Raw genomic sequence first — 15,470 nt, 5'->3', positions numbered from 1 at the left:
AAGATCCTGCAGCCAAGTTTCCTAAAGAATTGCAAAGGATAATTGAAGAGGGTGATTATGGCAAATATTCATTGTCAGCGAAATTGGTCTCTTTTGGAAGCGTATGCCAACAAAAACTTTCCTAGCTAAAATTGACCAGAATACAAAGTATCTAAAGATCATCTTAGTAGTAGGAGACAATGTAGAAGGTGACTTTAAACTCAAGCCTATGTTAGTTTATCGTGAACAAAATCCAAGATCTAACATTATTGAAGAAATCAGCACAATTAGAAAAGAACTTGGATTTAATGAAGATGTGAAAAACTTGCTCGATTCTTATTCACAGTTAAGTGAGCATGATCTCCTTCAACTAGAACAGCAGCATGCATATAAAGAAGAAGAAAAGGTGTACGAACAAGAAGAGAATGTTAAGACTAAGAAGCTAACTGCAAAAGAACTTGAGCTAGTTTTCAATCACATTGAGCATGCTAAGGAAATTTTGTTTGATGCTGATCCTGATATGGAATGAAGCTTCGAAGTCTGCCAAAATCTATTTGCGATAGTTTTCCAGCTATCACAAATTGCATGACAAGATGAAAAAGTTGAGTATGATTCAAACATCTTCGCTTAATTTTTTTGTAAAAAAGTAGCTCAATCAAACGTTTAGACATTAAATAAAAATTTCAGCAATTGATTTTTGTTAACTTTGATTTTATCCTCTAATATAGTTTATGCTGTAATTTTTTTTCCAAATTTACATGAATTAAAATTATTCATATTGTTTATTGCATTCACTTAACGCAATTTCGTTTAGCACGTATTAATTAACAGATGAATCAATCGCGTTAAGCAAGGTTTTGCCTGTATACTCGAGAAACAGTTGTGAAAGATTGTAGAAGGGAAGCTCGATGAAGAACAAGCTGGATTCAGGCCAAATAGTGACTGTCAGGATCAGATCTTCACTTTATGACAAATAGTTGAGAAATCAGGGAATATAACAAAGATTTGTATTTAAGTTTTGTAGATCTCAAAAAGGCATATGACAAGGTGCCAAGAGAAAAGCTATTCAGACTTTAGCACACACGCACCAAAGAACTCAAAACAGCAAGTGGAAGAAATTAGACTAAAAATATTCAAGTACTGTGAGGAGTACCCTCTATTGGTGCTATTAGCTAGTCTTAGTTGTTGAGTGAGAGACCTAAAAATTAAAGTTTAACAAATCTGTATTTATTAAAATTAGGCTACTTTAACAAATTGCTGCTTATTCTAAGAAAAGTCCAAGTTTTCTTTGGGCTCTCTCTCTCTCTGGAACATTTTGAAAAAAAGATGCCCTTGATACTGCTATTCTCAGATCTTCTATCTGTCTAAGAGATATTGATGTTTTCTCTATCTGGCCACGTGGCTCAGACACATTATAATCCTTCCTCCAGCACCTGGGGGAGGGGGGGGGTGATGAGAAATTTTCCCATCATCCCCCTCAGCAGTATGGTGTTATCAAAACCCTTGTTAAAATAGGTGTCTCTATCAGTTGAAATCTTCTTTATTCACCAGGCCTTCCTAGCCAATGGTTACAATTCTAAGAAGATTAATTAACAAAATGGTTTAGACTACAGCAATGCTGTTATTATTTTCTATATCTGGACGACCTCCGGGGAAAAAAAAAAAAAACAATTCTGCACTGCTTTCAAACCTCATCTGAAGTTATGTGTCCTTAAGGACACTTAAGGATCCTGTCTGTTCCAGATGTTTACAACGTTCCTTGTTCTTGCAAATTATCTTATGGTGGCAGATCTGGTTTGATATAATTATGATCAGTTCTGATCTAGCTGACCATGCTTTGGATACCTTGCACAGAATCAAAAGGGAAAAAACTGCTGTTCTTCAATTCAACAAATATAAACTTGATTTTTCTTAGAAACAGCAGATTTGTTATACTAGCCTAATCATAATATGTATGTGTTAAACTGCCCAAGATTTGGGGAAACATTAATTCTTAGGCCAACAGCTAAGGCTAGCCAATAGCACCCATAGAGGGTGCCCCCTCACAGGACTTTGGCTTTTAGTCTAATTTCTTCCACTTGTTGTTTTGAGTTTTTTTTGTGTGTGCTTATACCATCTTCAGATTGTATTGCTATGTCTCTAACAGAATGAAATACATGATCTAATAAACTTATCTTTGTTCCTTTGTGTTATATTTTTTCCATTAAACCAGCACATAAGCCTAAATACTAGAGCAGTGGTTGTTAACCTTTTTTTGGTTGCCACCCCTTGCAACTATTTGTATGACCTGCCGAACCTTACTGAATTTAGGGTTCACGACTAGGTTAACTACTCAATAAGATAATTATAATATATTATTAGGCAGACCTAAATTACCACTGACATTTTTGACCTCATAGTTAATTTAAAATTAACGACTGATACAAATTAATTTTTACTGAAAAAAGATGTAAACTTACTGTATTTATTAAGCCAATCACTAATGGCTCCCCTGAGACTGATGATATCCTGCTAATTTTTCAATATCAGGTTCAATGTTCGAGAAATGAAGTCTGAAGACTCCTCTTTCACTTATTTGCAAAATCTCTTTCGCTGCTTAGTTAACAATTGTAACATGATGCTGAATCCTTTCTCGACCAAGTATGAAGAAGGAAAAGCAATGAGCAGTAATCTTATTTCTTGCCAAAGCTGAGGATACTTGCATTGCATGTTTGGCCAGAATCTTTCATACCCACGCTGTTCAAAATATACTTAAGCTTCAAAATTATTTTTTTAAGTCAATAAATTTTTCACACAAATTTTGATGAACAGAAGTGGCATCAGAAAGAAATAGATTTATGACTCAATCTGGCATTTTAATCTCATCAAAGTCTTTTAATCTGATCATCAAGTCTTCTTTCAGTGTCAGAAGATGGGAACAATAACAATCCAAATCTATCTAATATTAAATCATCATCTATTATTTGTAGACTTGGGAACTGCAGAAAATCTTGTCTTGCAATGCTCTGCTTATAGAATGTCAATTTGTTGATAAAAGCATTTATATTTCCCTTTGCTTTAATAGATTCATCCTGCTTCCTTGCAATTTGATGTTAACATCGGAAAGATATGTGATATCAACCTTTTCCTTTTTTTAGAACATTATACATGTTCTCATCACATGAATTAAGAAATTCCAAACAGTATCATAGCGATCATTAAAGCGTCGCAGACAGTTTCCATTTGAGAGCCATCTAACTTCTGTGTGAAGCAAAAGCTGCTCAAATTCTTCTTCATTTTCATGGCAAAGTTCCCAAAAAATATGGGTATTCAATGACTCGGCTTATATTTTATTGACTGCTTTAATAACATCATCCAAAGTCTTATGTAGACTACTGCTAAAATATTTTGCAGCTAAGTGCTATCTATGAAGAATGCAGTGAATTGTAAGGATATTTGGAACTACTTCTTTTAAATGTGCTATAAATCCATAATGACAACCAATTATAGCTGGTGCTCCATCAGTGGCACACGCAATAATATTTGTGAGAGGAATGTTTTTAGCATTAAAAAGTCTAATAACCTAGAAAATTGTAGAACCTTTTGTGTCAGTTTTCAGTTGTTCAGCAAATAGAAACTCTTCAATAATTTCTTCATTAGTATTTATATGATGCATGTAGGCCATTAACAAAGCTTCGTTGTCACATAAAGTTGTCTTTGTCTCAGAGTTGCAAAGAAAATTCTATGGTTTTTAAATCATCCAAGTTTTTTTTTTTTCAATATCCTTTGCCATTTCTTCAATTCTTGTTAATACAGAACTATTGCTAAGAGGAATTGCCGACGTCATTTTACTTGGGCCAATCATCATATTTAAAACTTCATTTATAGCCAGTAAGATGAGAGTTTCGTGTTCCGCCAATAGTATGTTGCTTTCCATGGCAATTAATTTTGAAAGTTTGTGAGAAACAACAAGTTTCTCTTCTCTTGTTGTAACATTACTTTGTTTTGCAACCAATCCTTTAAATTGAAACGACTTTTAAATTTAGTTTTTAATTCATGAAAGTACTCTACATCCTTTATTGCTTTATTTGGATGCTTTATTCTTAAATGCTCAATCATTCCTTTGTTTGAGAAAGTTTTTTCACGCATTAGGCACATTCGTAGCTACTCATTATTTATAGACAGAATAACTCCATATTTTAAATATTCTCTTGAATAATGATGACACTTTCTTTTTTCACTCATTTTAATGAGCTACAGTGCTACACAATATCATGGGCTAGATGTAAACTGCAAACCAGAATTGTCAGATAGGCATTAGGAAAAAGTAGCAGATAAAGCTTATAAAAGTCTCGGTTAGAAAATTTAGACCAAAAAGTAGCCCAATTACTTAACTTTCAATGTAAAAATTCTAATAAATAAGTAGCAAATAACTTTGAACAGTGTTGCCAAACATACAATATAAATAGGGGATGCTAGATTAAATATGGAATTTTTGGCTTTTATTATAATGCTTGCTGCCCTTCTCAGCACCCTCTCTCATCATTCACAGTGCCGTGGGGCTACCACCTAGGTTAAGAACCACTGTACTAGAGTAAATGCAGTTACTCTAGATATGTCATCTGGGTTACCAAGAATGTCTATGAGAGAAGCATCATGAATTAATCAGATTGCACTCTTCTACATGTAATCTATCATTGTTATAGAGGATATTTAGCATGCCATCCCAAATGTCAGCAGTTGTATGAGCAATTGTATCTTGATCATAAAAGGACACATGTCGAATTGGATTTTAACAGTATTGATGTGAATACAGATTGATAAGAAAATAACTATTTAACTTAAGCTAATATTTCCCTGGTATTATATCCAGCATCTTCAGAGTACACAAACAAAGTTTGTTACAACACGGATGATTGTGGTTGTCTCACTGTTGTAACAAACTTTGTTTGTGTACTCTGAAGATGCTGGATATAATACCAGAGAAATATTAGCTTTTAAGTTAATAAATAGTTATTTTCTTATCAATCTGTATTCACATCAATACCGTTAAAATCCAATTCGACGTGTCCTTTTATGATCAAGATACAATTGCTCATACAACTGCGGACATTTGGGATGGCATACTAAATATCCAGTAAATAAAGTCCTAATTAGGTGCCATCTAAGTTAAAAAATAAAAAAAAAATAGTAGTCCAAAGTTTTGAGGGGAGAAAAAAAAAATTAATTTGATCTTAGGATGACTGTCTCCCAAATCTTTGGTAGATTTATACAGCCATACTTGTTCAGGTTTGGAGTATGTTTTAAGGCCTCTGTAATTACAGGAACAACCTCTCTGACTTGTAGAAGCTTCTATGCAGTACTTTGGTTTTTTTCCAATTGATTCTGTGTGCAGGGGTATCCAAAGCATGGTCTGCCATAGCGAAAGTGCCAGATATATTTTTTGTGTTCACTGAGGCGGATGTCCACAGTTCTTCCTGTCTGTCTGTAGTAAGCTCGATGACATGAACTGGGCACTTCATAGATTCCTGGATGTGGTAAAGGATTGAATCTGTCCTTAGGTGAACAGATGAGAGTTGCCGATTTCACAAAAGGTTTAAATATGGTGCGTAGTTGGTGTTTGTTAAGCACCCTAGATATCTTTTCAGATGTGCCTTTAATGTATGGGATGGTGATAGTTTTGTTGTAGTCTTCTGTGGTAGATAGTGGGGGGAGGGATTTTGGGGTAGCATTCGGTATTTTATCTATTGGTCAGGAAGGTATGATGCAGGTGTGAAAGTTCAGCAGTGAGGGCAACTTCATTGGAACAAATTGCTCTGGCTCTATGGGTTAGTGTTTTTAAGATACCATATTGTTGAGGTTGATGGAGGTTGCTTAAGGGTCAAAGTTCTGAGAGGAGACCTCCACATAGCCTTTAAAGGAATGAGGAGAACCGACCAGGGCTTCTGACCTAATGTCCAATTCTCACCTTCTCGTGGTGCACCCTGTTGGGTATCTACTTGGATACTGAACGAACGAGGATGGGCTGGCAACTTGGGATTTAACTGACCAAATTGTATTCTTATTGGTTAAACCAAAATAAAAAATGATGGTACAACATGACAAAATTTCATGCCAGCTGGGGCGCCGCCCGGTTAAACAAGGCCCCTGTTGTTTTCGCCAGGGAACCAGGGCGAACAGCGAAATGTCAGATACTGGAACAAATCTGAAAACACACCTCAACTCAATGTCACCAGAGTTAAAGATCGGTACTATCAACATAAGAAGCCTGAATGGCAAAGAAATGGAGCTAGCTGAGGAATTAGATAAGTACCAGATCAACATAATAGGGGTGACTGAAACAAAAAAGATAACTGGTGAAATCTTTCGGAGCAATAAATACAAAATTTTATATTCAGGCAATGACAATCAAAGAAAAGAAGGAGTAGCCATAGTATTCAACACAAAATACGAGGCTAATCTTTTTGAATGGCAGGCACTCTCGAGTAGAGTAATGTGGGCAAATATGAGAATGGGAAACTGGACAATAAGACTTATTTGTGCCTCTCGTCCCACAGAAGGTTCTACTAAGGTAGAAGTGGAGGAATTTTTTGAGGCTTTAGAAAAAGCAACTGACACAATGAAGAAGGAAACATTGGTCCTTGTTGGAGATCTAAATAGCAGAGTAGGAAATGATTGTGAGACATACAAAAATATTTTGGAAAAATTTGGAGAAAAGAGCAAAGTTAATAATAATGGCAAATATCTGTTGGATTTCTGCTCAGGACATGGACTGGTTATTACTAACACCATGTTCCAACATAAAAATGTGCACATATTCACATGGAGAGAGGAGGCAAGGAATAAGAAAAGTCTCATTGACTATGTTATTGTTGATAGTGATGTTTTCTCCCTGGTGCAGTATACCAGAGTGTACAGAGGATTTGAAATTGGAAGTGATCACTATTTAGTCTTGACCAAGATAAAATTGAATTTCATATTGAAAAGAATAACATGTAAGAAAGTTTTAAAGCGAATAAAAGTTGAGCAGCTCTCAGATGTGAACTGTAGACTAAAATACACAAAGATTACAGAAGAAAAAATGAAAGAGTTTGAGAACAGGAATCAAACCTTGGAGATTCAGTGGCAAGCCTTAAAAAAAGCCCTGATTGATTCAGCTAGAGAGGCATGTGGTGAAGTTGTCTGCAAGGATAGAAAAATTAGAACTCAATGGTGGACACGGGAAGTTAAAGAGGCAGTGAAGGAAAAGAAGAAAGCATATCAAAAGTTACTGGCAAATAAGTCAGCTTGTGCTCTTAGAGAATACAGAGACAAATGCAAGAATGCTAAACACTGTGTAAAACTAGCTAAACAAAAGTCATGGGAGGACTTTGCCAAGAATATAGAAAATAAATATCAAGAAGGTGGCAAAATATTCTGGAGGTTGTTGACGAAGCTTAGGAATGGAGGAAAGAGTGCTGTAAAAGGAGTTAGAGATGATAAAGGTGACATGAAAATGGGAGAAAAAGATATCCGAAGTATGGAGTAAATACTTTGAAAAACTGCTAAATGAAACAAGCAGTGATAACAGCACAGTGGTAAAAAATACTGACCAGGCATGCAGTCAGGAAAACATATCTATACTTGAAGTAGAAAAAGCCATCAAAGGCTTGAAATGTGGAAAGGCAGCAGGAGTAGATGATATTCGACCAGAAATGCTGAAGTATGGTGCTATAAGAGTCTTACAGTGGCTGCACTGCATAGTTCAGAAAGCCTGGACAGAAGGACGAATTCCCAATGATTGGAGTCGAGCTCTCATAGTACCCATATATAAAAAGGGAAATAAAACTGAATGTGAGAATTACAGAGGTATTTCCCTACTGAGTGTTCCTGGCAAGATCTATGCAAGTATACTTGAGAAACGGTTGAGAAGAATTGTGGAAGAAAAGCTTGGTGAAGAACAAGCTGGATTCAGGCCATATAGAGGCTGTCAGGATCAGAACTTCACTTTACAACAAATAGTCGAGAAAGCATGGGAATATAACAAAGATCTGTGTTTAAGGTTTGTCAATTTGGAAAAGGCATATGACAAGGTGCCAAGAGAGAAGCTATTCAATACGCTACAGTTATATGGTGTTAATGGGGCATTATATCAAGCAATATTTGGTCTTTATTTGAGTTGTAAGTCAGTAGTTAGAATTGAAGTACAGGAAGATGGTTTAATGTTAAATCTGGTGTGAGACAAGGATGTACATTATCCCTTCTGTTATTCATTATCTATATGGATCACATTATGAAGGAAAGTGGTATTAAACATGATATCAAAATTGGAGATGTTAATGTCAGCTGTTTGCTTTATGCAGATGATGTTATACTTCTAAATAAATCTGCTACAAGTCTGCAAGATTCTCTGACTAAATTGAATAACTGTTGTAATAGATATGGTATGAAGGTCAGCAATAAAAAGACAAAGACAATGAAATAGGTCGAATCGTTGAAAATGTCAACTGTGTTGTGAATGGAGAACCTGTGGAACATGTAAAACATTTCAGTTACTTAGGCACGATTTTTACTGAAGATGGTAAATTAAATATAGGAATAAATAACATAATCAGCAAAGCTGGTATGGTGGGAAGTCAATTGAATAAATTCATATGGAATAAGAGAGAAATTAGTCGGAACACTAAATTAGCTGTATACAAGACAGTGTTGAAACCAGTTTTAACTTATGGATCTGAGAGCTGGGTCAGAAGTAAAACACTTGACCAAAGACTAGAGACTGCAGATATGAGAGTCCTGAGAAAGATTAGAGGCATGAACAGATGGCATCAATGGCAATATCATATTAAAACCGAGGATATTAGGAAAGACCTTGACGTTGTCAGCATCCAGGAATGCATCCAGGTATGGTCACTTATACAGAATGGGCGAGGCAAGATTAGCAAAACCAATGTCCTCTGCCAGGTTGGCAGGAAAACGACCCAGAGGAAGACCAAGATATAGGTGGATTGATACGATACAAATTGCCTTAGACGATTGAAATATAAGATCTGATAATGTTGGAGTCTTGACAAGTAACAGACTGATTTGGAGGAAAATTGTAGATAGAAAGTTAGTAATGATGTAAATTTTTTTTCTATAGTACTATCATTTCCTGTACACCCTTTGAGGGTACATGGCAGGAATTTGATGATGTTCATATTGTTGAGACGGGTGATGGTTTGTGTAAATATCTCCCTGTATGTGTGGGTTTGATGATGTTCATATTGTTGAGACGGGTGATGGTGTGATGGTTTGTGTAAATATCTCCCTGTATGTGTGGGTTTTCTATAAACCGAGAATGATAAGGATCCTTCTGGAAGACGTGTGTCCAGACAGTCATTGGCTTCTAATTCCAATATAAAGTGGATTTTAAGGTGCTGGCTATTTAGATGCACTAAAAATATATTCAATATCTGGGACATGTGGCCAAATAGCAAACACATCATCAACATAGCATAGCCAGAAGCTGTGCTATGTTGACTAAATTCACACGGGGAAAGTGTGAATTTAGTAAGTTAAGTGTTTCAGTTAATGGTACATTCGTGAAAAATGAGGTGATATCAAAACTCGCCATTAAGTCTGAACTATTTAAGGTGTGGTTTTCTAAAATACTTTTTAGGTGGGTAGAATTATTAACAAAAGAGGGAGAATTGTTTGTAAAAATGGCTAGTAGTTTGGCTAAATGTTTAGCTAGTTTATATGTAGGACTGTTTATACTATCTACAATAGAGCATAAAGGTGTACCTTGTTTGTGAATTTTTGTAGCTCCATATTTCCTCGGTGTTTTAATGTGAAAGGGTTTGAGTTTGTTGACTGTTTCATTTGGCCAGGAAGTGACTTTGTTTAATAACTTGCACACCTTATTCTTTTGTGAGTTGGTGGGATCTCGATCTATATGATGAGTGAGATGATGAGTCTTGGAGAAGTGCATGCATTTTGCTTTCATATTCTGTTGTATCCATCACTACCGTTGCGTTTCCCTTGTCTGCCTCCTGGAGGCAGCTCGTATATCCCACGTTCAACAGAAGCCATTATTTCGGCTTTTGGAAATTTTTTAGGAGTAATGGCAAAATTGTGTCCCCGACTTAACCCACTTGTGGCTTTTTTGGTTAAGGTTATCAATGATAAGTGCACCACGGCGCCATCTTGATGTAATGGCAGCCGCTGCACAGGATTGTGTTCCTGGAGGATTTCAAATTTCTTTTGGTGCCGGTTTTTAACTTTGGCAAATTCTTTGTTGGCTGTAAAGTCAGAGATGCTATTCAGCATATCCCATAGCTCCGGGTTCAAAATGTTAGATAGTATATCACGTAGTGCACTGATGGAAGAATTTATTTTTGAAAGTTTTTGACGAGTAGCGTATAACTGTTCCCGTAATAGTGCTAAACTCGCTCGTTTATAAATACATTGGTCTTTGACCTAGTGAAACTGGTTCTTAATTTTTATTCGGTTGGGTATTAAATTGGTATCTCGGCACCTTTTTAAAAAGTTAAACTGTTCGGTTGCCACACCAATTTTACTTTCCTCTTATCGTATTGTCGTGCCTTGCGTATGATATCATCTCCGTGAAGAATATTTAACTGTATGAAAGGCTTATGTGTTTGTCACACATGTTGAATTGGATTTAACGGTATTGATGCAAATACAGATTGATAAGAAAATAACTATTTATTAACTTAAAAGCTAATATTTCACTGGTATTATATCCAGCATTTTCAGAGCACACGAAGTTTGTTACAACAGTGAGACAACCACAATCCGGTGTAACAGTGGGACTAGTATAAGTGATTGCAGCATGCAACACAAGACTATAGTCCTAATAGGTGCCATCTAAGTTTAAAAAATAAAATAATAATAATAAAAAAAAAAACAGTAGGCCAAAGTTTTTTTGCGAAAAAAATTAATTTGGTCTTAGGATGACTATCTCCCAAATCTTTGGTTGATTTATACAGCCATACTTGTTGAGGTTTGGAGTATGTTTTTAAGGCTTCTGTTGATTCCAGGAACAATCTCTCTGACTTGTAGAAGCTTCTGTGTAGTGCTTTTTTTTTTTTCCAATTGATCCTGTGTGCAGGGGTATCCAAAGCATGGTCAACAAATCAACAGAAGCCTTAAAACATACTCCAAACCTCAACAAGTATAAATCTGTATAAATCTACCAAAGATCTGGGAGACAGTCACCCTAAGACCAAATTAATTTTTTTTCCCACAAAACTTTGGACTACTGTTTTTATTTTTTATTATTATTATTTTTATTTTATTAACTTAGATGGCACCTAATTAGGACTTTAGTCTTGTGTTGCACCTTGCAATTACTTATACTAGTCCCACTGCTACACCGGATTGTGGTTGTCTCGCTGTTGTAATGAAGTTTGTTTTGTGGGCAATTGTAAGGACCATCTGGTTGACATTCCCCAACTAGGGAAAACATGCCTTTGTGGTGGCTTGACTGATTATGTATGTGCAACAACCATCCATTAGTAGTATGTGGACTCAATAAGTGCATGAGTCCACCTACTGCTAAAGGATGGCTGGTGAATCATTTTAAAATATGAAAATTTTCTTTTTTGTGTATTCATCTATTTTAAATGCCAAAACACTAATCTTCAGTTTCATTCTTAGGAAATGTTATTACTGGTTTCAGACTAAAGTGTTCAACTCGGTACGAAGAGTTTGAATTACTCTAACTGAAGCCTGAATGTACTCCAAGTATATCTAATAAAATAATTTAATCAAATACAATGCAAATAATTTTACAGTAATTATATACAGACTTATCAGTAAACATACATAAGTCAAATTGTAAATTAATAATTCTTTCTCTGATGCTTTCATTCAAATAAAGCTCTGCATTGAGCTCAAATAAATTTAATAAACTCACAATGAGAAAAACATAAGCCAAGAAATAACGTCAATAATTCATCAAACTGCACTTCCAAGTAAAACTTGATACTAGATTTGTTTTATTTGATACTTAAGTCAGATTTAATATTGAAAAGTAAGAGCATATTAGTTACTATCAACAGACTGTCAGTGCACTTTTTAATTAAACCAGTTTTATTCTTCAATATTACTGAAAGTCTTATCCATATTATTCCATAACTTCAAATTTTCCACCACCACCTCTCTCTCTCTCTCTTCTTATTTTCTAGTATTCTATTTGCCAGTCAGCGTATATATACGTTATGACATCATATAGAACAGTATCATTCACATATGGATTCTTCACTCTTATGCTTGCCAGTATGATAAAATATTGATATTTCTTATAACTTCCCTAAAATATTTTTTACTCACTTTTCTTCAGTATTTATTTCCATGTGTCTTATATCTAAAATATTCCAAGCACTAAAGAAAGAACTTGGTTTTGGAATTATTCTGCTTCATATCCTTAACCACTTTCATATTATTAATTTACAATACAATATTAAAGCAGTGTGTGTTTTGCTTACACAAATGTTAAACATATCACCAGGCCTGACAAATTTGGAAGAAAATTGTTGATATGTAGCAGAGTACTAATATAAACTTAGTTGCATAGTACTAATCACTTAGTATCCTGTATGCACCTTGAGGGCACACTGATGATAACAAAAGATAACGATAATACACAGAATCTACAAATTTTTGTGTGTTTTATTTAAAATGTTCCTTTGCCACAATTGTAAGATAAAAATGACAGGAGCAATCCTTGGAATTATTTTTTGTGAAGACTCAGGATATTTTATAAGTATTATAAAGGTTTTACCCCTTTTGCCATATTTAATAAAAAATTTTAAAAAAATATTTTTGTAGGTTGAAGGCAATCTTTTAGAAGACAGGTATAAAAGCTTGCAAAGGAGGAATTTGATTGAACCTAGAATTCAACAAAAGTAAGTAATTTAATACTTTGGAACATGTGGTGTGTTTTCTTAAAATGTGGGATGCCTCTAGAGCTGAAGAGTAACAGTCAATGGTACTTGCCAGAGAAATAACATAAGATCTTGAAGTGAGGGGGGGGGGGACCTTTCCTGAAAGAAACATTAGCATACATGCTAAATCAGAGAAATAGGCAGTAATTCTAAACCCCCATATGCTGGTAGCTCAGGATTTCTAAATTATATACAGTATTCCTTGTCCTTTATTCCATGAAAAACAATGATTCTTGTTGAAAGGCTTATATGCTGGTTAAACATGATAACTAAATACTTAAGGAATTGACAGCGTACACTAGAAATATAAATTAAATCAACGTTAATATATACTTTCCAATATTTCAGCAACATCACATTGCCATCTTCATGGGAACTTAAGATAAAGACACGTGCATGCAAGTACTACATAACAGCAAATGAGAAACGAAGTGAGCAAGCTACCGTTTTCCTAAAGTCCTGATGGTGCCCCCAGTGGGCTATATTTATGCTCCTAATCTTTCTCAGGATTAGGGGCATAAGACATTCAAGTGTATTACTTCTGACACAGCTCTCATACATAAGTTAAAATTGGTTTGAACACTGTCTTGTATGCAGCTAATTTAGTGTTTTGACTAATTTCTCTCTTATTCCATATAAATTTATTCAGTTGACTCTGTACCATACTGCCTTTGTTGATTCTTTTGTCTATTTCCATATTTAATTTACCATCTTTACTAAAAATCGTGCTCAAGTAGCTGAAATGCTTCACTTATTCTATAGGTTCTCCATTCACAACGCAGGTTGATATTTTCAATGCTTCTGCCTATTCTCATTGCCTTTGTCTTGTTAACCTTCATACCATATCTATTACAACAGTTATTCAATTTAGTCAGGGAATCTTGCAAACTTATAGCAGATTTATTTAGAAGTATAACATCTCCAATTTTGATATCAGGTTTAATAATGTGATCCATATTTATATATATATATAGATAATGAATATTAGAGGGGATAATGTACATCCTTGTCTAACACCAGATTTAACATTAAACCGTCTTCCTTCAGTTTTTACTGCCGACTTACAACTCAAATAAAGATTAAGTATTGCTTGATATAATGCCCCATTAACACCATATAAGTGTGGCATACCACATAGCTTATCTCTCTCTTGGCACCTTGTCATATATGCCTTTTTGAGATCTACAAAACTTAAATATGAATCTTTGTTATATTCGCATGATTTCTCAACTATTTGTCGTAAAGTAAAGATCTGATCCTGACAGCCTCTATTTTGCCTAAGTCCAGCTTGTTCTTCACCAAGCTTTTCTTCCACAATCCTTCTCAACCATTTCTCAAATATACCTGCATAAATCTTACCAGGAACAATCAGTATCTCTGTAATGCTCACATTCAGTTTTATTTCCCTTTTTATATATATAGGCAACCCTCGGTTTACACCAATTCACAATAACGGTGGTTGCCTGCACATGTTTTTTTACTGTAGTGTGGTTGACGGAGAAACGATACTAGCAGGCACTCTAGTGTTTGAGCGTTTACCGAGCTACTACAACGTATACGTATGAAACCTAGTTTTAATGTTGAATCTACCTAATTGTTCTATGTAATTTTTTTTATGTACATACATATTTAAATTGATAAAGTACGTAATTACATACGATGTCTGATAATAGAAGTGCAGAAAAATTAGCAGAACTTGGTGTTAAGAAGGCATGGAAATCAATCACACTTGAAAAGAAGATGGAGGTGATTCGAAGAATGGAAGATGGGCAGACACATGCTAATGTCTGTAGAAGTATGAACTTACCTCCATCGCCTGATACTACAATTATGAAAAATGCAGATAGAATAAAACAGTCTGCGCAACAATCTACGGCAGAACCAAATGCAAAACATGTATGTTATAGCAGGGGTAAACTTCATGAAAAAATTGAAAAATTATTATTATTATGGGTGGATGACTTGAATCAGAAAAACATTCCTCTGACGCAGGCTGTTATAACTGAGAAAGCAAAAACAATTTTTGAGGATCTTAAAAAGACAGATGGAGGCAAAGAAACATTTTTAGGAAGCAAAGGTTGGCTCATGAGATGTAAGTGCCACAGTGTAAAATTATGTGGTCAGGTGGCAAGTGCAGATGTTGCGGCAGCTTTTCCTAAAGAATTTCAAGACTGTGTAGAACAAGGAAGTTATCCTCCTGATTTCATTTTTAATGTTGATGAGACGGCTCTACTGGAAAAAATTGCCATCATGCACCTTCATTTCCTGTGAAGAACGTTTCGCTCCATGTTTTAAAGCTGCAAAAGATACTTATGCTTTTGTTGGGTGCAAATGTCTCCAGAACTTTGAAGCTTAAACCAATGTTGGTGTACCATTCACAGACACCACATGCCTTCAAGGGTCTAAAAGCCATGCTGACAGTCTATTGGAAATGGAACAAGAAAGCTTGGGTTACACAAGATGTTTTCATAGATTGGTACACAAATTATTTTTGTCCTACTGTGCTTCGCTTCTGTAAAGAAAATGATTTGCCAGCCAAGGCATTGCTTCTCTTGGACAATGCCCCTGGACATCCTCAAA

At 35.2% G+C, this 15,470-nt stretch overlaps 1 protein-coding gene across 1 annotated transcript in view; it reads left to right on the top strand.

Annotated features, from left to right (window-relative positions):
* The window catches only part of LOC150101346 (ribosome biogenesis protein NOP53), a 149,155-nt gene that overhangs the window by 129,382 nt on the left and 4,303 nt on the right, over positions 1–15,470 (top strand). Inside the window, exon 11 of the mRNA XM_090400773.1 lies at positions 12,775–12,851. Coding sequence (XP_090256899.1) covers positions 12,775–12,851 — 77 coding nt within the window. The remainder of the gene's footprint in view (positions 1–12,774; positions 12,852–15,470) is intronic.

The sequence above is a fragment of the Typopeltis vanoorti genome, chromosome 11 (genome assembly GCF_054136105.1).
Source record: "Typopeltis vanoorti isolate ZY-2024b chromosome 11, IOZ_Tvanoo_1.0, whole genome shotgun sequence".
NCBI classification, from domain to species: Eukaryota; Metazoa; Arthropoda; class Arachnida; order Uropygi; family Thelyphonidae; genus Typopeltis; species Typopeltis vanoorti.
The sequence above is the reverse complement of the archived record's forward strand: the minus strand, read 5'-3'. Positions and strand labels throughout refer to the sequence as shown.